Genomic DNA, 24,865 nt, shown 5'->3' on the forward strand with positions numbered 1-24,865 from the left:
TGATAATTATTTCCTTCTTCATCACCAATAAATGATGAAGAATCATTTATTCCCCTGTCTCCTGGTTTTATTATTGCTGTTGAAAAGTTAGGTGACAATCAAAATTCTTACTCCTTTGAAGTTAAAATCTTCATTCTCTGGCTGCTATTTAAAATTTTCTATTTGTCTTTGATAATATGCAGTAAAACTAAAACTAGAATGTATCTTTGTGCAGATTTATTCTTTTGGGAATTCTCAAGATTCTTAAATGTGACAATTGATATCTTTCATCAGTTTTGGAAAAATCTGCCTTGTCTCTCAATATTTCCTCTGGTCCATTTTCTTTTTCTGCTCCATTTGGAATTCTGATTAAATGCACATTAGTTCTTTTTATTTTGTTCTCCATGTATCCTAATTTCTCATTATTTTTTTCTTACTTTTTTTTTCTGTGCTATAACATCTTCTGACTTGTCTTTTAGTTTACCAAGTCAATTTCCAGCTAAACTTAATAGACTAGCAAATATACCCATTGAGTTTTTAAATTTATTTTTATTGGCATATATTAAATATTTCATCACAACACCTCCATATGTGCATATAATGTACTTTAAACATATTTACCTCCCCGTTACTCTTTCTTATCCCCCCCTTCTCCTTCCTCCTTTTGCCTCCCCCTTTCACTTCTCTAGTGGTCCACTTTCAATTTCATGACCTTGATTGTTTCATTTTGTTTTGTTTCCCTTAACTTCCCCAAATGAGAGAAAACGTGGGATACTTATCTCTGTGGGACTGGCTTATTTCACTTAACCTGACGATCTCCAGTTCCTTCCATTTTCTAACAAATGACATAATTTCATCCTTCTTAATGACTCCATTGTGTATATTCATCCATTGAGCAGCACCTAGCCTAATTATGAAATCATAATTGTGAATAGTACTGTGATAAACATGGGTATGCAGGTATCTTTACAGTAAGCTAACATTAATTCTTTGGGTTATGGCTGACTTCTTGAGTTTTAAAATTGATTTGATGTTTTCAAAATGCTACAAGTTCTATTTCATGTTTCTTTACAAAATTCTAGATCACTTTTTATAGTTTCCTATTTGCTTCAGATATTTTCAGTCTTCTTTTCCATTTCTTAAAATTTTACAAACATAGTTGTTTTATAATGTAGTCTGATGATTCTAGTATCTATAGATTTTGTGGGTAAAATGATTATTCTGAGTAGTGGTTGCTTCTCTGTCTCAGAGTAGAAGTACCTGAACTTCTATTTATTTTTCAAAGACTAAAACATATTTTTGAATATATTTTGTGTTCTATTTTATTTGCATACAATGCTGCTGTTGAAATATTTAACTAAAACATGTTTTAGATGTTAAGGTATAATATAACTTTAATAACCTCAAATAAAACTATTATTTTTGAATGTTAAAATTTGTTTTCAAATTCTGTCTTTATATATACTAGCTTATAATATGCCTTGAAATATTTTTGTGTGTATAGAGATGAGGATTCTCATCAGATGCAATACTGGGAACTATAAAATAGAGGAAGTAAAGTCACTGCATTTTGAAAAATACAGTGTTTGTGGGTCTACTTCTTATGTTTTTCTTCTGGTATTTATTCATTGTGCTTTGTTACTTTGTATTCCTGGGTTTTGGTTTTGGCAGTGCTGGGGATAGAACCCAGGGTCTGGCCCATGCTAGGCAAATGCTCTACCACTGAGCCACACTTCCATCCTCCATGGTTATGTTTGACTGTGCATGTTCCAAAGTCCTTGAAAAGTTCTTTATGGTAACTGTGTTCTCAGGTGAAGGGTGTTTCACTTGCTGATGCCAGGCTTGTTTCTGGTGCCCTCTTCTTGACCAGTTGGGCAGGCTTTTGGGGTGAGAGAAGTGGCTCCTATGGGACTCTCACCTCAGGCAGGCTTGCACCTTCACTTCTGACTTCTCACTCTGTAAGGTATCAGATCGGAAGTCCACCTTTATAGCACTGTGAAGTCTCTCATGGCAGAAGCAGCTTCCCTGTTCTATGCAGCTCTTTAGGTTTTGTTTTCACCTTATTTCCTCCTTTCAGCCCTTACTTTACCACTTCTACTACTCTAGAAACTTTCCTTGATTTTTACTCTAGTATTTTCTTTCTTGTCAAATCTTACAGAAACTAAATAACCTAACCCATCATATTTCTAGAAATGTAATATGTTAATTTCTTCCTTTTTTTGGGTAAGATTGTCTGGGCTGGCCTCAGACAATCTCCTCCTGGGTAGCTGGGATTACAGGTGTGCACTACCACACCAGGTCATGTCAATTTCTTTTTATGAGTAAACCTATTCTCTATTGTAAGCTTTTGCAATACCCAATAAACTCACCTGGGTATTCCCCCTTTCCTGGGTTGCATTTAAGTTCTGGGGTCTTTTGAAGGTATCAGAGAATAGAGTGGCAGGGATAGCAATAAACTGTGTCATTATGGATCCATGCTAGCCTTCAGACATTGGTTTTCACATGTCACCGCAAAATCCTCCCTTGTTCCTGACAGGTTCCTTCCATCTTCCCTCCCTCAGGTCACAGTCTCACTTCTACTGGGGCACAGGATGGTTGTCTCTGTTTCTCAAGGCTCACAGAGAACTCGATGAGGGTCTCTGGCCATCAGACCACTCTGGATTCTCTAACCTCCAGATCCATCAGACAAGGATGTGCCTGCATAGATATCCCTTTGATCCTTCTGGCCAGGTCAAAGGAAGGGACAGGACTTTGTCCAGGGACTTTTGCTCTCCCTTGGCAGCTTCCACCCCACCTCAAATTTGTTTTTTTTATCAGTCAAGGGAACTTTATAGAACTGGGCAAGAGTCCTAACCCTAAATTATCTTGCATGCATTCCCTATGTCCTGAAGCCCCCCAGAAGCTTTTTCTCTGTTTCTAGGTAACATCCCTCCCTGGAAGTCCTGGATGCTTCACATTCCAGCTGTGGGAATTAGGGAGGGCATCTGGGTAACTAGGAAAACACAGCTGGGTTAATATTCCTCAACTGTCTCCTTTTATAACTGTCATCATACCTGTTTCCTTCTTGGAAAGTAAGGGAAGTTATAAGGAGAGGAGCCCAGGGACCACAAGTGACAAGGAGGGTTGGGGTCTGGGTAGCAGTTCTGTTCTGTCCCACTCTCATCTCTCCTTTTCCTCTTTCCTAGTGTGGGCCGTCCCAAGGAAACTTCCTTGAAATAGCACTGTTCAAGGTCCTAGCTATAGGTGAGGCACATGGGAGCCAACTTCAGTGGCCCATATCCCAGGATGCTTATGGATGGTTCCAGAATCCTTAGTTTGTTACAGCAGCTTTCCTGCTGCTCACAGCCTCCTAGGACCAGGTCTCATGGTCATCCTCCTGACAGCCCTTTCTTGTCTCTATAACTTGGTCCTCTGTCTCTGCTTGCACTCAAAATAGTCCTGGAACTCCATTTCTTAGATTATGATGTCCTCCCTCTCCACCACCACTTCTAAATCAAACTCTCCCCTAGGATGCTCCATAAAGATCTCAGAATCATCATGTTCTAAACTGTATCATTCTCCATATTGGATCCTTCTCTTCCTGTCACATCATCCAGCAACTGGCACCACCATCCACCCAGATACTCAGGCCACATAGCTGTCCTCACCTCTACACTGCTCACTCACTTACTTCAGCTCTCCTTTACAAACTTCCTTAGTCCTGTAAGGGAAACTCCTGGCTCTGTTCCCTCCCCCCTCCCCATGGCTTCTTGCCTGGATGTCTACTACCACCTTGTTAGGATCCTGCTCTTCAGTTCTGCCCGGCCAATTCCTCCTCCACCCTGTAGCCAGATGCAATTTTTCGTAAGTCCAGTCCCAGTCTTCTCACTGTCCTCAAAATGCTTCAGTTTCTCTGTTGCTGGCTGTTCAAGGTCATGACTCCTTGATCCTTCAGCCTAGTCTCCCATCCCTCTCCACACCCTTGCACCTGGGCTTACCCAGTTGCCTGACGACTCATGCATGTTTCTCTCCCACCCAGGCCTTTATACAAGTTGTTCCTTCACCCTTGAACGCTGGTCTCCTAGCTTCCTGCCCCTACACCCCCTCTGTATCTTCATCCTTCAGCTCAGACACTTCTTTCTCCAAGAAGCCACTATGGCTGGCTCAGATACCTCCTCTATACCCTGTGCTTCCTGGGTGGGTTGCAGACTTTATCTTCTATTAATTACCATTGCCCCCCCCTTTCTAACTGCACTGTGAGGACTGTCTTATTTCCTTTTATAATGTCTGCATCTAGTCATTATAAATAGTAGTCCTAGATAATAGCAGTCCCATCATAAATTATCAATTGAATTACTGCTTGAATATCTTCCTTCCTTTCTTACGCTCTCCCTACTTTCCTTCTTTTCCTTCCTTCATTTCTCCCTTCTTCCCTCCCTTCCTCTCCTTCCTCCCATCTTCCTTTCTTCCTCCCTTCCCTTTTCTTCCTTCCTCTTCCCTCCCTTTGTCTTTCCCTTCCTCCCTTTCTCCTTCCCTCCCCTTTTTCCTTCCTTCCCCCTCCCTTCCTTGTTTCTCTCTTTTCCTTCCCTTCTCCCTCTCTTTCTTCCTAACTTCCTCCTTCTCTCCCTCCCTTTTTCCTTCCTCCCTCACTTCTTCCTTCCCTCTCCCTTTTTTCCTTCCTTCCTTTCTTGTTCATATTCATTGCCCATCTTTCCACTGACGTCTCAAATGTTTTCCTTATAAGAACTTTTATATATTAAGGTGAGAAATGCTTAATGTGGAAATATGTGGAAAATGTTTTCTCTAGCACGTCACTTATCTGTTAATATAATTCATGGTGATTTTTACATATAGACATTTTAAATTCATATACTAACAAATAGACTGGCTTTTGGCCATTTTTGTTTTGTTAGTTTGGGAGTATATTGAGTCAGAGGGGATATGAGGGGAACTTTTGGAGTACTGGAAGTGATCTAGATCCTGATCTCAGCACTTCTTACACAAGTATATTTGTATATAAAAATACATTGAAGTGTACACATTTCTGTGTATTATTATATATGAATATATTTCAATTAAAAGTTTTAAAAATAAAATAAAAGGTTTAAAATTCAATGAAAGTTACCTTTTATTTTTTAATTCTTTCATTATTATTATTATTTTTGGCAGCACTAGGGTTTGAACTCAAGGCCTTACACTTGCTAGGCAGACACTCTTACCACTTGAGCTACTCTACCAGCCCTTTTTTGGTTTGGGGTTTTTTCAAGATAGGGTCTAGTGAATTAATTGCTCAGAGCTGGTTTTGAACCTCAATCTTCCTGATCTGTGCCTCCTGAGTAGCTAGGATTACAGTTGTGAGCCACAAGTGCCTGGCTTTCATTAACTTTTAAAGACAGTTATCTTACTCACATAGTGATTCAGACATTGGCAGGGTGGGCAAACAGGAGTGACCCACAGTGAGGAGGACAAAACCACCCCTGGCGGTCACCATTCCAGTCAAAACTTCTGCTCTACTTCATTGGTGAAGCCAGAAAGATGGTTAGTTGTAGATGACAGGATCTTGAATGCCAGGAAAGGGCTTTACTTTATTGATGCCCACTCTGTAGTCGAGCCCACACTGAGTGCTGAGTGCAAGAGATGACGTGTTTAGATCCTGCCCCTGAGGAGCTGCCCAAGAGGGAAGCAGAAAACTGTGATGCATCCACTCTACTGATAATTATTGATCACCTACCAATTTCCAGACACTGTTCTAAGGACTCTGGATACATAAATGAACAAAGCAGCCAAAGACCCCTGCCTTTTAAAGCTCAGCACAAAAGAGATGCTACAACAATGTGGTCCTAATAAAAAATGATGTGCTATGTCAGAAGGTGAAAAATGCTTTGGAAAAAAGAGAGCTGAAAAAGGGAACAGGGATATTTATGAGAAGAAGGGGCATAGTGAGCGGAAATACATGGTCAGGGTGACTCTTGAGATCAGTGACAGCCTTGTGGAGAGCTTCAATGTGCAGGGGCTGTGGAAGTGCAGTAGGGACCCTCCACCTGGCTGGTGAGAAGTCTATGGAGGGCTCCAGGAGGAGGGCCCCATGAGCAGACTCTTCAAGAATAAGGCAGAAAGTCAACAGGGTGAGGTCAAAAGCAAAGGTGTTCAGCAGAAGAAGCAGCACAGTCTATGGCCTGGAGGTGAGAGAGAGTGGCCCAAGGAGCGCCTCAGACAAGAGTCAGGGGAATGAGGGAGAAGTGCTCATCCTGGGGCTAGGAGAGCTTGGGCGATGATCCCAGGCCGGGGATGTTAGGACACAGGTAGCCCCTGAGTGCCTACACCTGGACTCCTCAGCAAGTGGAACAGTGGGAAGCTCCAGAGCCTATAGGTGCTTGACACATCTGCATTCAAAGCAGTCTGCCCAGAGCTTTCCTTCCCCAAAACATCAGCTGACCTGCCTCTGGGAGCAATCACCTTGGAAAAAGTGGGGTAGAGGCAGGATGACCAGTATGGTGTGACTAGTTCTGCCTCTTGAGTATTCTGGCCCATTCTTGGCCATTGTCAGTCTGGTAGGGCAGTCACTGAGACTGTGGCTGTGGCTTATGATATCAGAAGGAGGCAGGAAGTTGTGGGCAAGTCCCCAGCAACAACAACATTTGCCTGTCAAACAAGAGAAAGGAAGTCATGTCAGGAAATGTGCCCATCACCCCCTCCCTGGTCTGGCCTGAGTGGCCCTAGTCCAGCAGAGTCTCTGTTTTGACCTGAGGTCATCATAGCAGCAGAGCCTCCCAGATGGCATCACCCACCTCCACAGTGGTCACGGTAGTCACTATGGTGTCAGGGACTCTAGGCCCCAACAGACATGGAATCAGTGACCAAAGGCCTCAGAGTGATTTGAGAGCTCCCTCCACATACCCTGACCCCATGGCCTCTCTGAGTTAGGGCTTCCCATGACTGCAGCCACAGAGGTTTCTTGGGCCTTTTTTCCTTGACACTTTTTTCCATAGAGCAGATGGGAACTGATGTAAACCATCCTCTGAAGCCTCTGAGAGCCTCGTGAGTTCTCTCTTAATGCTGTCCTGCCTCCACACTCTCACTCTTCCTAGAGGCCTGGCATAGAACTCTGGCTTCTGCTCCAGTGGGGCAGAGGGTCCTGTGTTGGTAAAGTTGCACCTGCCTTCTGCTTCTATGACAGCCAGGCCACTGCTGGGATTCACACTCTGTCCTAATACAGTATTAAGATATGGGCTATCACAATGAGCAAGACTGGGTCCATCAACAAGGAATTTCAGGAGAGGGAGAGAGGCAGACAACAAAGAAGTAAACACATGCACCAAATAAAACAGACTAGAACCAAGAGATTAAGTTGCCAGGCTTCCCTGAGAAGGGAACATCTGAGCTCAGAATTTTGGTGCACAAGGACAGTAGCAAGACCCATGGTGGGAGTGACCAGGGTGTCTGAGGAAGAGTCCCATGTAATGAGGGGGAGGACAGGGAAAGGGTTTGTGTGTGAAAGAGAGCCAGAACTAGATCACACAACTCGTTCCATTCCAAGTTGAGTGGTTTTAGGCAGGCTAGTGACATAATCTAACTTGTATTTACCAGAGATTAGTCTGGCTGATATGATAGAGTGGACAGGAGTGAGAGCAAGGTGATCACTGAGGAGCCTGTTCCAATAGTATAAGCATGGGCAGTGGCTCAGTGACTTGGGCTGGGCTGGTAGCAGTAGGGAGGTAAGAATTGGGTAGCCTCCCATGTATTTTTTGTTTTTTGAGATCATGTCTCACTATATAACTCCTTTTCTGTTCTGGAGGCTAAAGGAAAAGCCTTGTGGGAGAGGAGACTGGGCTGGATGAGTGGTCACTGATGGGAGGGTGGGTCAATGACTTGAAGGGTTGATGTTACAGGGATCAGGTTATTGCCAGGGGATTATACGACATGCTGAGGGTGTGAGCTGAGGGGAGACTGTGGGGCCTCAAGCATCTCCAGAAGAATTTGGACAAAGCTGGGTTGACTGTCACATGGGTAGCAGGTGAGTGAGTCCAAAATATCTCAGGTATGGGAATGAATCTTACCTACCCATTGCCTGGATGCAGGAAGGAGACAACACTAGCACATTTGATGACTGAAAAGGAACCAGAATTAAAATAAATAACAATTAAGTATATAACTACATAAATAGTGACCAATTCTGAAACCCAAGGTTTAAGAAAGAAAAAAAAGTGAAAAGAAAATAAAAGGCTACGTTAGGAAGGATTGAGTCAAGCCAATGAGCAAACCTGTATCCTGGCTGCTCAGAGGATTCTGGGGATGTGGTAACACACACTGACTCATGGGAAAGACACTGTGATCAGGATCGGTATGGTTTTGTGGTAGAGGGGCATTAGAGAAAGATCAATGAGATGTTCCTTTGCCTGGACTTTTTTTCCTCCTACTTCTCACCCTGTCATCAGGATTCCACACCCACTTCTATGATAAGCCCCTTTCCCAGTGTCCCCTTGCCTCTATTTCCAGAGCAGCCAGCTCCCAACACCCATCCAACCCACCTTCTTTATGATGTGGGACAATAGAAAAATAAATCCTGTGATTTTGAAGAACCAATATGATGTATATCTTAATTTGCATTCTTTTAAAAAAAGATAACCTTTTCATTTCTGGCCATCAGTGTGATACATACTCATCACAAAAGTTTTATGGGCTGGAGATGGGCTCAGTGGTAGATTACTTGCCTAACGTGTAAAATCCTGGGTTTGAGCCCCAGTACTAGAAAAAAAAAAAAAAAAGATTGGAGAACTCAGAAAAGCTTTAAAAAAGTGTAAAAAAATCAACCCAATCCCTAGCTCAGAGGTAATTACTTCTGACACATCAGTTTGTGTCTCTCCTGACTCCCCTCTAATCATATCTTCTTTTTTATTAATTGGAACCATACTTTATGTTCTTGTTTATAAATTTTGTAGTGGAATATAAACTACATGGGAACAGGGATGTCATAATACATAGTAGTCACTCAATAAATATTTGTTGGACTGGGTATGACAGCACATGCCTAAAACTCTTAGCATTAGGCAGCTGAGGCAGCAGGATAGAAGCCTGAGGTCAGCTTGCATGAATAAAAATGCCCTGTCTCATAAAACAACAATCCCCCCTGCTGGTTTTTGGTTACCGGATTTTATAAACTGTTTTCACTTCATGCAAAATTACAATTTTCTGGCATTATTATGTATTCTTTCATATCATTATTTTTTAATGGCTACATGTCCTGTGGGTATGCAAACAGTTCTCTAATCCACTATGGGTTTGAAGTTACTTCAAGTTTGTTATAGGTAACACTGTGCAGAATATCTTTGGATATTCCTATATAGCCATTTCTGCACATCATTTCCTGAAAATACATTTGTACAAGTAGACTCCTGGGTCAACTGTGCTTGCTTAAAATTTCTGCATTTTGCCAAATTGCTCTTCCATCCCCCACAGGGTGATCTCAACCCATGCCCTAAAGCCTTTTCATTAGAATCCATGCCTGTGCTTTAAACTTTGATAATTATTAAAAGATATATATATATATGTATCCTATTTTAATTTTTATTGCCTTTTTCTTTCATTGCTACTGGAACTGAGTAATAGTTACTAGCCCAAAACACAAATGTACTTTTCTATTTTGCTTAGTTGACTTCTTTCATGATGTGTTTTTTTTCTAATTGATTAGTAAGAACTCTTCATATAATAAAGATGTTTGAGTTATAGATTTTAAAATTTCATGTAGCATTTTTATTTGGCATTTATACTTTCTACTCTATTGATCTATTTTTATACTATACCACAGACATGATTTTTGTGTTATTCGTTGTACTTATTTATTGTGGCATTTTGATATTTAGCATTATTCTTTCACAAATGTTTCTTGGACGATGTTGTATATACTTCAAATGAAATTTAAACTCATTTTGTTGGGCTGGGGAAGAAACTCAAGTGACAAAGCACCTGCCTAGCAAGTGCAAAGCACTGAATTCAAACCCCAGTATTTAAAAAAAGAGAGAATAAATTGATTTTGTTAAGTTTAAAAAAGAGAATGGATTAATTATAAACATGACTTTTGGGAGAACTGACATCTTTGTAATGAGAGATAGATGAATAGATAAAGAGTAGATGATAGATGAGAGAGAGAGAGAGAGAGAGAGAGAGAGAGAGAGATATTTTTAGCAAGACAGGGTCTTGCTATGTAGCCCAAGCTGGGCTTGAACTCAAGATTCTCCTGCCTCAGTTTCCCAAGTGCTGGGATTATAGGCATGTACGATGATACCTTGCTTTTAATACTTAATACTTTAATCCAGCCATATAGTTCATTTCTTCATACACTAAAGTCTTCTTTTATGTCTTCCTATAAAGTTTTGTGCCATTCTTTTACACCATTCTCTATCTAGGTCCTTCACACCCTAAGTTCGTTCCCAGTTATTTTTGTTCCTTTTTGAATGAAATGTTTTTCCTGTGTATTTTCTGTTATGTTTGTTTTCATATTTAATAAATGTTCAACCCACATTGGGTCTTTCCTCTTTCTCTCTTCCATCCAAATCTGAATACATTACTGAATTTAGTAGCCCAAAGCAGAAAAGAAGAGTGGCATGTACTCCTGTTCTCAGAGGAATCCAAGTTGACCTTTCCCCTGTGGGATCATTTGTGCTTACTTCAGAAAGATGATTCCTATGTAGATTCATAGACTTGTCCAAGGTAAGACAGGAGGCACACAGTCCTTTCAGTAAAACAACAGGTCTCCCAGAAAGAGTGAGACCAGAGAGAACAGACAGCACATGGAGCAATTTATGGTTAATATGACAGGAAGTTTGGCAGAACTGGGCCTTGGGGGCTTAGGCTGATTAAAGGTCCTGAATATCACACTTCAGCAGTAGGAACACCTTTGAGGAGCATGGTGACAGGAGTGGAAGGGCCCACAGAGTGGGGAGAGGCTAACGTGTCTACATGTTTTGGGGCAGATATCCATGGAAGCAGGCCAGAGGGAGCAGAGATGCTTGGGGAGGAGCAGGGTGAGTGTGGGCCTGTGGATCCAATGCTACTCTTCCTTGAAGTGCCACGCACTCTCTAAGGTAACCCCTCTAGGTGATTTTTAAGGACATAAATTTGAGGGCCATCCTCCCCATGCTCAGAAGGCCCATGCTGATGCACAAAAAAATACTACCCAAGGGTGAATCGTGTCCACCTTGGCCAGAATGGGGTAGATGCATGTTCACATTTGCTTTCATGATTTTTCTTCATTGCACAACTGTACAGCACTGACTCTTTACTGAGTGCCCCTGAATGCCAGATGGCTGAGAGAGATGCCTGCTCTCATTCTAAGTGGCAGAGGTGAAGACAGGGTGTCAGGGGAGATTAACCCACTGGGTTTCTGTCTGACTCAGGTGTTGGTGGTCAGTTCACCTCCCTCACTCCTTACCCTGCTGCCTCTGGGAATTCACCTCATGAAACCTCCTCTCTTAATCTCACATCTATCCCATATGTCAATCTTGGGTAGTTTATGTTCCATTACCTCTTCCTTGTTTGGGAGTTTTTATTTTCAATTTTTTTCTTTTTGGAAATGATTTTGAGTAGGATTGCTGTGTAGTGTGCATTGGTATTGGAGGAGGATTCTGGCAGCTGTATCAACACGGCATGATCATGGTTGCCTCTCCTATTTCTACAAATTCAGGGGACACTCTCCTGCCCTCTGGGATTTGCCCCTGCCCAAACTGTAGCAAAGCTGAAATGGCTTCAAGGATGATAGCGAAGACTCTGGGGACTGGAGCTTTTGGGTTACACTTGCTGTGTTTCTCACTAAAATGTCTCATTCATGTGCTCCTTGATTCCATTTGCTTCTTCCCAGGGAATTAACTCTTACTTTTTCCTTTTTTACATAAAAATCTCTGTTCCTGATTTTAAGAGACTTTATTGAGAAATGATGAGGAACTGTGAAAGTTTTATATGATTTTTTGTCAATTTTCCTGCTAATAGGTATGTGATGGAAGGCACACAGGCTTGGGGATGGGATAACTTTGGGTTCAAACTTCAAGCCAGCTATGGGACTTAGGCAAATTACTTCCTCTCTTGAAGCTTCAACTTCCTCATTTGGAAAGTGAGGCATATTAGTTTGTGAAAGTGACCACAAGCCATAGTAACTACTCAAACCAGTTAAACACTTAAAGTGGATTGGTTAAAGGGTTATTGAGTCAATTACAACCAAGGATGCAGGCAGAATAAAGATGAAGACCTCCAAAAACTTCAGACTTTGAAAATCTTTACTTGGGATTTGTCATGAGATACAACGTAGTTGGGCTTTAGCCCTGTCCTGGTCTGTTTTATTGTTGTTTGTTTTTGTGCTAGTTTCTCTACCCCTCATAAGCCCTGTAGAGAACCCAGGAGTGAAGTCCTCCCTGTCTCTCATCTTTGCTTCTCTGGGCACGTTTACTTCATTTTTTTTTTTCATGTTCTCTACAGATAACATTCTTATCTCAGGGAAGAACTGTAATGGGTCCAGTGATTGGAGCAGTTGTCAGTCACTGGACTTACTGTTGGTGACCAGGGGACACAGTCACCCTCTGTGAACATGATAGCTGCTATTGTAAAGTTGGGAGTGGGATGATGAGTACCGTGAGAGTGGATGTTTCCTAAAGTAGTTTCTGCAGAGATGATCATAGCACCTGGATAGCCAAAGTGGCCAGGAAGAGACTAGAAGCACACACTGCACTTGCACCTAGATTATGCACAACTCATCACAAGGTGCTACCCTGGCTGCCTGTTCTCTGTCAGCCTGGCACTGTGGAGACAGAGTCTATTTTATTTTAGTGGAAATTCAGTTTATACACTTAATCTGTTGTCTGTTAAAAGTTCTATTCTATTCAATACTGGCTTATTTTTAGTTGTTAAAAACTTTGATGTCACATCAAGTTTTGGAATTGTGTCTATAGCTACTTTATAATTTAATTGGATGGCAAAGAATATTTTTTATTTTGTTTCAAATAATTTCTATAATGTAGGGGTTACTTATATTTTCAAAATTAAAAAAAATTCCTTTTATGCAGCCATGAAGAAGAACGAAATGTTATCATTCGCTGGTAAATGGATGGAATTGGAGAACATCATTCTGAGTGAGGTTAGCCTGGCTCAAAAGACCAAAAATCGTATGTTCTCCCTCATATGTGGACATTAGATCAAGGGCAAACACAACAAGGGGATTGGACTATGAGCACATGATAAAAGCGAGAGCACACAAGGGAGGGGTGAGGATAGGTAAGACACCTAAAAAACTAGCTAGCATTTGTTGCCCTTAATGCAGAGAAACTAAAGCAGATACCTTAAAGCAACTGAGGCCAATAGGAAAAGGGGACCAGGAACTAGAGAAAAGGTTAGATCAAAAAGAATTAACCTAGAAGGTAACACCCACGCACAGGAAATCAATGTGAGTCAATGCCCTGTATAGCTATCCTTATCTCAACCAGCAAAACCCCTTGTTCCTTCCTATTATTGCTTATACTCTCTCTACAACAAAATTAGAGATAAGGACAAAATAGTTTCTGCTGGGTATTGAGGGGGGGAGCGGGAGGGGGTGGAGTGGGTGGTAAGGGAGGGGGTGGGGGCAGGGGGGAGAAATGAACCAAGCCTTGTATGCACATATGAATAAAAAAAAATAAATAAAATGTTAAAAAAAAAAATTAAAAAAAATTCTTACTAGGGGTAATGGATAGAGCCTTGGACAGGGAGTCAGAAAGTCCAGGTCTAGTCTTAGCCTTAGTTTTGTGTGACCTTGGGCAGGTTCCTTCCCCTCCCTGGGCCTCTATAGGGTTAGGGAGGGAAACAGAGCAGGCTCAGATGGTTTCTTGGGCCCCCATCCTGTTGACCTTTCTGGATGGTCAGCCAGTGCTTCTTGGTTTTTGCAGCACCCCTCTAACACCCTTTAGCAGATTTCTTACAAGTTATTTTGTTCCACCTCCCATGCATCCCCCACCAACCTTTGAAGGACACAGTTTTGTGCTTCTGGCTCGAAGCACAGCCTTTTTGTTCAGATGGACAACACTTGGGCTTTCTTAGGCACGGATTTTTTGGTTTGACTCTGAGACTGGGGCACATCCTACCAGCCTTAGGGGATGCACTACCCTCTTAAGAATTCTCTTCTCTTTTGATTTCCCTGGCACCTGGCCCTCCTTGAGTCCCTTCTTCTACCACCTGTAACAGGACTGCCTCCCCCTTCCTTCTCTTCCTCATAACATCTTCTTGTGCTGACATGAGCCACCTCAAAGATGGCCAACACCAGCCCTTTTCTCTCTTCCCAGTCCTAGCTCACTGTGGTCCTCTGCTGGAACAACAGAAGGGAGGCCATGAGCAGATACCAAGAGTTTACAGGGTCAGGAGGTGACAGGTCTTAATAGAGTGATCCTCTGCTCATACCCTGCCATTAGTGCCATGGGTAGAGAGTACCACTCTGATTTCTCCGGTGATCTTCCTGTAACCTGCTTCTCCCTCTCTAGCACCCCAGTGTTTTCTAAACTGAGAGAGGTATGGAAATGACTTTTTTTATAATAACATTTTCCTTGCTAAAAAATGTCTACTCATTTCAGATAAACTAAAAAAAAAAAAACCTTATAATCCCACCATTACTGATTACCACTATCAAGTTTCCCTTCAATTTTTCCATGAATACACAAATGCTTTTAAACACAACAGAGATGATGCTGAATATACTGTTTTATAACCTGCTGGTTTTCAATTGGCCAAATGCCATAAACAACTCTCTGTGTCATTGTGCAGTCTTCTGCATCATCATTTTTATAGGCAGCAAAGCACACAGCATCCTATAGATGAACGAAAATGTATTTGACTTTGTGATTGGGCATTAGGATTGTTTCTAACTTAGCACTGCTGTAAGTAATGCTGCAATGACAATCCTTACGAGTAACTAATTCTTGATTTCTACCCCCTGCCTTGTGTTAATTCCTAAGCAAATCCACTGATAGTCATAAAACAGTAAAATTTTTTTTGAGGATTATGATACATTTTGCCAAACTGCTCTCCACAAAGGATTTACAGGATATCAGATCCTCAAACAGCCACTTTCTCATCACTTCTACCCTGCTTTTATTGCTGGAAACCATCTGGCCAGACTGGTGGGGCTGAGATGCCTGCACGTGCATTGGGAGAAAGGGAGGGCCTGGACTCTGGATGGGTCAGAAAAGTGATGGGATCATCCAAATCAGTGAGATGGACATATGGAATTCTGGTCCTTGCTCCTCTCATAGGGGTCAGTGCCCTGTGACATGGGGTCTTGAAGTTTCTGGGGGAAAGAGACAGAGAACATTCAAATAACTGCTTTGCATTTCACTTTGGTGAGCAGTTAGGCCATGAAGGGTGGCATTTCTTCTTTCTTGAATTTCCTGTCCAAATCTTTAGCTTATTTGTCTTTTTCTTATTGACTTGGGTGACATATCAAGCCCTTTGTCTGTTGCCTGTGGCATAAATACGTTTGCAAGTTATCTATTTGTCTTTTACATTTTTAATGGTGGTTTTTAACACAGAGACATTTTAATTTGCAGGTAGTCAGAACTTCATATCTTCCAGTCTTTTCATTTGTAACTTCTGCCTTCTTTGTTGTGCATAAACCAACCTTCCCATCCCCAGATGGTATGACATTCATTTATATTTTCTTTAAGTTTGTTTCATTTCAAAATCTAGAAAATGTAGTTAATTTTGCATCCACAGGTATCTCTTCAGCAACCTGTAGGTATCTGTGGCTCAATCAACACTAACTCCCGGCCTCATGGACTCAGAACAGCTTCCAAGGGCTTCATCTTCATTCTTTCCATAGCTCTGGAGGAAATCTCAGGAGCTCTTCAATCGTTTAATTGTCCCTTTTTAAAGGAAAAGAATCTCATTAGTTGTGCCTATCTGGTCGGCACATCAGAAAATTTCCAGTTAAGAGAAACCTTTCCAAATGAGTAGGTTAATTCCTGTCTGACAGATGGGCTGTGGCATTTCCATAGAGCATGTGCACTCCATGTGGGCATGGACTTTCCTTTTGTTCCCTGCTATATTCCCAGGACCTAGAACAATGCCTTGATCACACTGGAGACTCAATGTATACTGTGCTTATTAAAAGAAATATAATGAACAACTATCAGGTATCCATTTTTGATGCAAGAAGGTAGTAACAAGGGGAAAATACTTATGTTGTCAGGTTAAAAAAGCAGCATATGGTTCTGAGTAACAGTATTCACCATTTATTCATTTGATAAATATTTATAAAACTGTGCTATACATGATGTGTTTTTCTGATGTAAAAATTAAATAAGTTACCTGCATTGCATTAATCTGCTTGAGCTTTCATAACAAAATGTCATGGAGAGTGTGGCTGAAACAACAAAATCTTATTTATCTTCGGTTCTAGAGTATAGAAATCCAAGATCAAGATGATTTGGAGGGATAACTTCTGGTGAGACCTCTTTCCTTGGCTTTCAGAGGACAGCCTTCCTTTTGTGTCCTCACACAATCTTTATTCCCAGCATCTCTTCTTAACAGGACATTAGTCCTATTGGATCAGTGCTCCCACACCTTTATTTATCATTGCTTGGCTCCTTACAGTTACATGAGAGTTGGGCTTCAACATATGAATTGAGAGGGACATAAGTCAGTCCATAATAGAAGTAAAGTGCTTAGAAATAATGCCTGTTACCAAGTACCAGATAAGTGTTAGATATTATTATTGTTACAAAATATACAAGACTTAATTGTTTATCTTTGGGGGATGAGATTACAAGTGACTTTAATTCATACTTTTCTGTATTTTCCAAAATTTCTACATTGAAAAATTTTATTAATCTGGGGGAAAATACTCCTATTCAGTAAAAGTCACAGGTATTCAATAAATGACAGGGGGTCTTGCAGGTTTAGAGGTGGTCATTTGACTAAGATGACAAAGGGCATCAGAATAATGGCTAGATAGTCCGGATACCCAAAAGCCTCTAGATCAGCACTTCCTTGTACCAATCAACATAGAAAGGAGCAGAGGCTTATCCAGGGCTGAATGGCATGAAGGAGTTGGAGTGGATGGGGGGCAGTGTTGTTTGCTCTACTTTGATGCCTGGTATGTTAGTCAACTTTCCATTGCTATGATGAAATACCTGAGAAAAACAACTTAATGGAGGAAAGGTTTATTTTGGCTTACAGTTGACTTCTGTGTCGAAGTCAGACAGAGAGCATCATGTGGAAAGGGCATGATGGAGCAGAGTTGCTTACCTCAGTTGGAAAGTAGAAAGAGTAAGAGAAAGGGGCTAGAGACAAGATATATCCTTCAAAGTCACACCACCAGAGACCTACTTCTTCCAACTAGGTCCCAGCTCCTAATAGCCTATTCAGCTATGAACTCATCAAGGTATTTATCCACTGATGAAGTTAGCACCCTCATGATACAATCACCTCTCAGTTGTACCACCATCTGGACCAAGTCTTCAACACCTGAGTCCTTTGTGGGGACCCTTCAAACCATAACACCTAGCAACATGAAACCAGGAGATCTTCCCAGGGTTAGGCTAGGATTATCCTTCTATCACCAGGCTTATAATGATAGATTGATGTCATTGCTGCTTCTGATTTGTCTCTCCTGCCTCCCAGTTCCCAGCAGACGACTGGACACAAAACACATTGTGGCGAACATTTGTTGAAAGAAAAAAAATGAATGAATGAAAGTAAGGAGGCCACAACTGCTGTGTGGTATGTAGTAAGCCTGATCTGGTTGTCTCTGTGTCTTGGTTCTCACCTCTGAGTTTCATGGCTGCTGGGCCCAGGAAGTCTAGAGGCTTCAGAGTCACATCTTCCCAGGCCCAATGATGGTCGATGGAGAGGTGGAATGAGACATTGAGAGCCCAGGACAGAAAAGGGACAGCCCCTTACTCAGTGGAGGGAACAGGTCTAGAGGTGAAAGAGACCTAGCATGATCCTACAGCTAACCCAGAGCCTTCCTGTCTCAATCCCTCAGGAGAAGCCAAGTCATGCTCAGAGGAAAACAGAAAAATACTCATGTAAGCTTAATCAGCCATAGCTCCAGCACAGGCTTTTGAATTAAAATATGCACAAGGTGCAGAGACATCTGTTGGAAGAGTAACCGGATGCGACATTCTGCAGGAGGCCAGGCTAAATGTATCCCATGACATCACTCTGGGGAGGAGGCTGCCAGGAGCCACACAGGGGCCTGGAGTGCTACTGCAGCTGACTACTGCAGAGCAGCACTGGGTCTGGGGCTTGTTGACTAGCTCCTGGGCCCCTGCTTTGTGAAGAAACACTGTCTTGACCCCTTAACCTATGGAGAAATGTCTCCCATTCCCCTAGGCCAATTTGATCTGGAGAGATCCATCCAATCTTCTGGTTCTTCCTGGGTTTCTTCTTCAGCACCAGCAGGTGTTTGGTTAGTTTGATGCCAGTGGAAGTGGAGGGGGGATTCCGACAGCCATGTTACCTGCTGGGAGGGATCCTGCCACACAGTCACTGTGACACCTTCATGAAATGGCCTTACCAAGTTTGAGATTCCAGGAAAAATCCTTGCCAGGATGTGCCTGAGTTCAAGTAAGAGCCACTCTTCCAGGATCCAGAAGCTGTAGTGGGGAGAGGGTCCTACTGTAAAGACTGGAAGTGGCATGCCTGCAGATTTACACCTCTATAAGGTTCACACAGGCCAGGGCACACACATGTCATATTCATATTACAGATACAAGGTCCCCCCACACACTTGCAGCCCAGCTGCACACAGAGCAGGGGTCTCACCTATCTGTCTACCTTCTGCTCCCTGAGCTCTGTTCTGTGGTCCCACCCTCTTCCTCCAGGGTTCTGGTCTTAGCCCAGGCTTGGCCTTGGAGGGCCTCATGTAGAAAGGGTTGGGCTGCCTGAGCGCTGTCCTCGGTGCTGGAAGCCTAGTGGGACACACAAATTTGAGAACAAGGAAGAGCTTTGGGAGGTGAACTTGAAATCCAGGTATAGAGCTCTCTGGAAGCCCCATCTGAATACCTACCCTTATTCTTTCAGAAAAATGTGCAACTAGGTTTCCTCTTTTCAATCCAAGGCACTGAAACAGAGAGAGTCTAACCCTTCAGTCCAGCAGTCACCCATCTGAGACTGTAGGTATGAGAGGCTTGAGACCTCATGTGTCACATATGGTATTAAAATCATGATTGTCTGTGTTTGCATGGGACATCTGTGATTCCATGTAGCATGCCTGTGACTGGTGACCACATATGTCAGCTGGAGACCACATGAGGCCTTTGTGACCTTGTGTAGCCTCAGCCCTGACCTTGTGCATCCCCATTTGATCTGGGCACCATCCAGTCTAGCTGGCTCCCTTCATCAAAACCTAGATAGATCTTCCTCTCCCCCTCTCCCCACTGGCTTACAAATGTGTTACCTGGTGGCTCCCTGTGTCTGCAAACTCCAGTCCGAGGAGGCTGTCAGCATCAACTGCCCATCAGCCCATCAGCGTGTGCACCTCCTGGGATAAATGACCATGCTGCCACTTTAGCCTGCCTAGCCATGACACCCAAGGCGCAGGTCGCGCGGTTGGGTCGCGCGTTGGTGGGGTAGGTGGTGACGGCTTGTCGCCCGCCTGCAGGTGCAGGGACAGCCCGTTTCCCCAGAACGTTGGGGGCGGGGGCAGAGAGAGTTGGTTCGTGTTGCGGTCAGACTCCTCCCCGGCTCGGGGCTCGGCGGTTCCCAGGAGGCGGCTGTCTGCGCGGGCTGGCGGCGCCCGTGACCCCGCGGGGCTGCGGGGCTGGAGTGCGGCTCCGGTGCGGGGCGCGCTCCGCACCCTCCCCCTCCCTTCTTCTCTGCAGCGGCGCGGGGAGGCGGGGGCTGCGGAGCGGGAGGCGGGGGCTAAAAATACCCGGCAGCGGCTGCGGCGGCGGTGGCGCGGCTGCTCTGGGCTGCGGGGCTGCGGGCCCCGGAGGCCGTGCGGGGCCAGGCTGGGCCCCGCTGACCGACATGCTGACCTTCTTCCTTGTGTCGGGAGGCTCCCTTTGGCTATTTGCGGGTAAGTCCCTGTCCGGTCCCCATCGGTCCCCGACCTCCATCTTCGGTACACTGGGGTGTCTTGGCCCAACGTGCGGGTGTTACATACCCGCAGCCGCCGAGCCCCAGTCGCTGGCTGCTGAGCTGCCTTCAAGGTCCCCGGGCAGCCCACAGTTCCGGCGGGCTCCAGGCGGTGTTTGGAAAACAGCAGGGTCTGCAGAGATATGCGGCCTTGCTTATGGCGACCCCACTACCTCCTTTCAATTCTCGCTCCCCTCTCCCCTTATGGCAAGGACTTGCTGATCAGATTAGACCCTGAGCCAAGGCAGGGATGGACTTATTCCGGCCTTATCATCTCCTGCCACCAGAAACTTAGGGTGTTGGCCCCCAAGGTCCTGCAGTAGGTCAACGATGTACCCGGGCTTCCTGACCCCTGCTGGTCCTTCAGCCAGAATACAGGGTTTTTGTAAAGCAAGTTCAGCTGCCTTGTTGGCTTTGCCCAGGGCTGTATCCCCAGCCCTCACCCCTCCCCGTCTCCCCTGCACCCTGTTAGGAGGCCAGGGTGACCTCTGCTGGATCCCTGCCCAGCTATTGCCCCAACCCACAACACTCATACCTGGGGTCTGGCCCTGGTCTACGGGGCCTCAGTTCTGCCTGCACAGGCCTCACCCCTCTCTGACCCTCCAAATCTTCAGCTCTCTAAAGGGTCTCTACTTCTCCCAGCTGTGAGGTACTTGACCCTTAAATTGCTTTTACATCTGGCCTAGCCCAGAGGAAATGCTCTATGAACGTTAGTCTTTATTATTTCACAAAGGACACATCAGAGGTGGTGACAAAGTTCTTTCTGAGCCGAAAGAAGGGAGGACGTTGACTGTTTTGAGATCCTTACCTGAGGTTTTTCATGTGTAGTTTAATATTCACAGAAAATTCTAGATAAGTGGTGTCATCTTATTTTTTATTGAGGTTCAGAGAGGAATTAACTTGCCCAATGTCACATGAATAATATCTGGGATTCTCTCTGAGGTTTAAATGATCAACCTATGCCAAGTGCTTGGTTGTACCTGATCTGAACCTAGGGGGTTGGTGAGCCAGGTAATCACTTTCTCCCTCCTCCAACATTCCCCTGAGTTAGGCTACAGGATAGTTCCCCTGAGCTGGGAGAGTAAGACCTCTCTAATCCCCTCATCTCCCTAAGCTCCTTCTGTCTGCCAGTGTGATGACAGGCTGTGCAGGGCCCCTCTGTCCTGATTCACACTCGATAGGCAAGGACAAGGCTAGAGCTGGGATCAAGGGTGATGATGATGATGATTTTTATTGTCCAAGTGATTCATGGTCTCAAAGCCTCTTTCTAGTGCCAGGATCACTTTGTTGTACCCTCTTGAGGAGGCCCTACCTAGCCATGGGCCCAAAGGCAGTTCTCCAAAGGCTTGGTCTTCTGTGGCAGCAAGAGGGAATCTGGAGGCTTTTCAAGTGACAAGAGTCATCAGCAGCATGTGAGAAAAGCCCCTTATGGTGTGGAGTTCTTGTCTATAAGTGGAGTTCTATCTCTGACTTAGATGGGCCTTCTCTTCTGCCTTCTTGTGGACCTTTTCCCAAAGTGTTCAGGTGCCTCCTTGAGTATGAAAAGGAGAGAAGGGTATTGGCCTCACTGAGGTCAAGCAGGGATACTCTTGGGCAACTGCTTTCACAGAGGCCAAGCTGAGGCTGGAGGTATGGCTCTCATTGAATGGAATACCCAAGATACATGGTGGGACTTTCCTAGGTCATGGGTCCATCTTCCTTGGGACTTAGCTTGGACTCCAGCCTTTCTCTGGGGGCAGAAGGGACTACTGGGCTAAGAACTGCAGTTTAGGGAGAGTACATGTGCGAATGAACTCTGCCTTGTAATTCAGGGTCCCTGGCAGTTTGCCAGTTCCCTTCTATACAGCCAGAAACAGGAGGGGACCCTCAATGCAGCACCACTCTTTAATAGAGCTATATGCTTTTTACCACCTAATCTGGCTCTAGGGAAACAAAGCAGGGCTGAGCAAGGGCTACCCTCAAGGGCTGTTGGGGAAAGAATGATGCAAAGGAGCAGGGGGGAGCCGCCTGTAGGAAGCAGCCCTGTGCTTTGGGCAGGCCCATATTGCATTTGTGTGTTAAGTAGTGAACAAGGAGACAAGTAGAATAGATCAGCATAAGTCAGATGCTAGGCCTGGTGAGAGAAAATGTGCCCTCAGTGCCATAAGCACTCAGGACAAGGGGAGTAATTAACTGGAGCTTGTGTCTGCCTATTTGCAAGGTAGAGTGAGACATCATTTGTGGTGGAGACATTTCTAAAAGGGAGCCTCTTCCTCTAGGCTGACGCAGCCCTTGTACAGAGTCTAGTCTGCTCAACTCAGACCTGACAACCAGTGACACCAGAGTGGGCTTCTGCAGGACACAGGGCCATTGGTCAGAGGGAGGTAGACCAAACTCCAAATAGGGGAAGTCAGACCAACAAAAGTGTGCAGAACTGTGATGAGGACTGAGTCTTCAGTCTTGTACTTTGGGAACCTGGGTTGTGGGAGTGGGTCCTAGAGGAGAGAAGTTTATTGAGGTGGGGGGGTGATAGAGGAGTCCTCTGTTTAGCCACAGTGGCCATGCTGAGTCGTGGGGAGTGGAGGAGTAGTTACCAGGGATGTGGTGGGAAGCTATTAATGATGTTACATGAGAACTGATTTGGCTCAAAGATGGCCTGAGTTGAGGCAGGACTCCAGAGAGAGAAGAGATGAAGCCTAGCTCTGCCCCCTGCCCTAGAAGACATAGGGCTGGCCCTGCTGGGCTAAGCCAGGGCTGCCAGAGACCGGTATGGCAGGCTACAGTTGCTAGGCAATGCAGACTTGCATGCTGTGACTCAGCTCAACCCCTCAGACCCTATCTCCACTGTTAGGATCCATTAGGAAGAGACTGGCAGGAGGTCTGGGGCTACCCTAGGGGACCCAAGAAGGCAGCTAAGAATTGGGACCAATGGTAGAGCTCCAGGCAAAACAGGCAGCTGTCTGGTTAGCTGGGGATATGCCTCACAAATGAAAAAAGTGTGGTTTTGCAAAGGCTCCATCACCATGCAGGAGGATTCTGACCTCAGCACCTTTTTGTCACTCTCCAGCCTGCTCCAGCCAAAGTACACTGACACCAGGGGGCAGCAGAGTCCAGCCATTCTGCTCTAGAGCTGGTTTTTCTGACTTTTGTGATTCTAAGGACTCTTAGGTTGACCTTCAGAAGGCTGAATTTAGCTCAATTGCAACCCCTAATAGGATCTCTGCTGACCCATAGACAGGGTGAGTAAGAATGAGGCACTGACTTGTTTGCACAAAGAAACAAAAGTGATAGACTTTTGTATAACAGAAACTGCACTGTGTATCTAGCCAGCACCTATCACAGAGTAGGCACTCAGCTATTCATTGATTGAAGTACTGGTTGATCTACTACCACACCACCCTGAATATGCCTGGTCTTGTCTGAAGTACAGAGTGTGTGTGTTGGGGAAGGTGTTGCAAACATGCTGACAGCTGCTTTCAAGCACAGTAGGTGCTTGGTTGTGCATGTTCTGTGATTCTGCAAGCTTCCCTTCAGTCTTCCCACAACACTGTGATACTGTTATCCCCACTTACTAGGTAAAGCACAGAGACCCAGGGAGATTTAATGGGAAACAACTTGCAAGAGCTGAAGACCTGAAGTCCAGAGGAGGTCCAGGATTCCAACATGCAGAAAGGAAGTAGAGAAAGAAAAGGTTGCCAGGCCTCTGCCTAGAGGAACCTGTGTGAAGAAAGATTGGTAATAAGACAAATTCTGCTTGGCCACTGAGGCTGCCAGGGCTCTGCAGGCCTAGAATGCCATGAAAACCATGTTGATCTTATTCTCTGTGGTAGTTACATCAAGAAGAGATGAGCCAGGTGCCTGTGGCTCATGCCTGTAATCCTAGCTACTTGGGAGGCTGTGATCAGGAGAACTGTGGTTTGAGGCCAGCCAGAAAAATAGTTTGAGATACTCAATCTCCAAAACAACTATAGCAAAATGGATTGGATGTATGACTCAGTGGTAGAGAGCCTGCTTTGCAAGTGGGAATCCCTGAGTTCAAACCCTAGTCCCACCAAAAAAAAAGAAAAAGAAGATATGGCTCTGGCCAGACACAGTGGTACATACCTGTAATCTCAGTTACTTGGGAGGCAAAAGTAGGGAGATCACAGTTAGAGATCCTATCTGACAGGCAAACTAAAGCAAAAAGGGCTGGGGCATGGCTTAGCCTGAGTTCAATCCCCAATCCCATCAGAGAGAGAGAGACAGAGAGAGAGAGAGAGAGAGAGAGAGAAGGTATGGCTAAGGTGATACCATGCCTGAACTCCACAAACATCCCCAGTGATACATGTTCCACTGAACTTCAGTCTTGGGCCTTCTTCACAAGTCCTTTGGTCTTTCCAAGGGTAAGGTTAGGGTGTCTCATCTCTGTGCTCCCAATCCACGGTTGAACATGTAGTATGCATCAGTGTTTATTGCAGAAATGAATGATAAACAGAATTCCCTGAACATAATTTATTTTTAATACTGGTATATTTTATAAACTGTTTTCTCACAAGTCAGTTAGCAAGCAACAGGCTTTGAGTGCATGCCCACTATGATGCCAGGCTCTGTGCCCAGCTTAGGGATGATGTCAGTATGGCAGAAGCAGCAGGGGAAAGCAGGTGTGCACTCCTTGCAGGAAGGGCCAGGTCAACCTTTAGTGGAGAACCCTGAGTGCTGAGAACCAGTGCAACCTAGAAAAGAAGGAGAGACTCCAAAAGTATTTGATGAAGGAATGAGTGGAGGGATGACCCTTGGCTGCAGGGGAACTGGTTTTGTGTAATCTTCTCTGTTGTTTCCTTGGAGCTCCAAGGTTCTGGCT

At 44.4% G+C, this 24,865-nt stretch overlaps 1 protein-coding gene across 2 annotated transcripts in view; it reads left to right on the top strand.

Moving 5' to 3' along the window:
* The first annotated feature begins 19,837 nt into the window (after positions 1 to 19,837).
* Acsl6 (acyl-CoA synthetase long chain family member 6) overlaps positions 19,838 to 24,865 on the top strand; it is a 60,409-nt gene continuing 55,381 nt past the window's right edge. For both annotated transcript variants that reach the window (XM_020180527.2, XM_074057235.1), the window contains exon 1: positions 19,838 to 19,987. In XM_020180527.2, coding sequence (XP_020036116.1) covers positions 19,939 to 19,987 — 49 coding nt within the window. In that variant the 5' untranslated portion in view covers positions 19,838 to 19,938. The remainder of the gene's footprint in view (positions 19,988 to 24,865) is intronic.

Source organism: Castor canadensis, chromosome 16, assembly GCF_047511655.1.
Source record: "Castor canadensis chromosome 16, mCasCan1.hap1v2, whole genome shotgun sequence".
Lineage (NCBI taxonomy): Eukaryota > Metazoa > Chordata > Mammalia > Rodentia > Castoridae > Castor > Castor canadensis.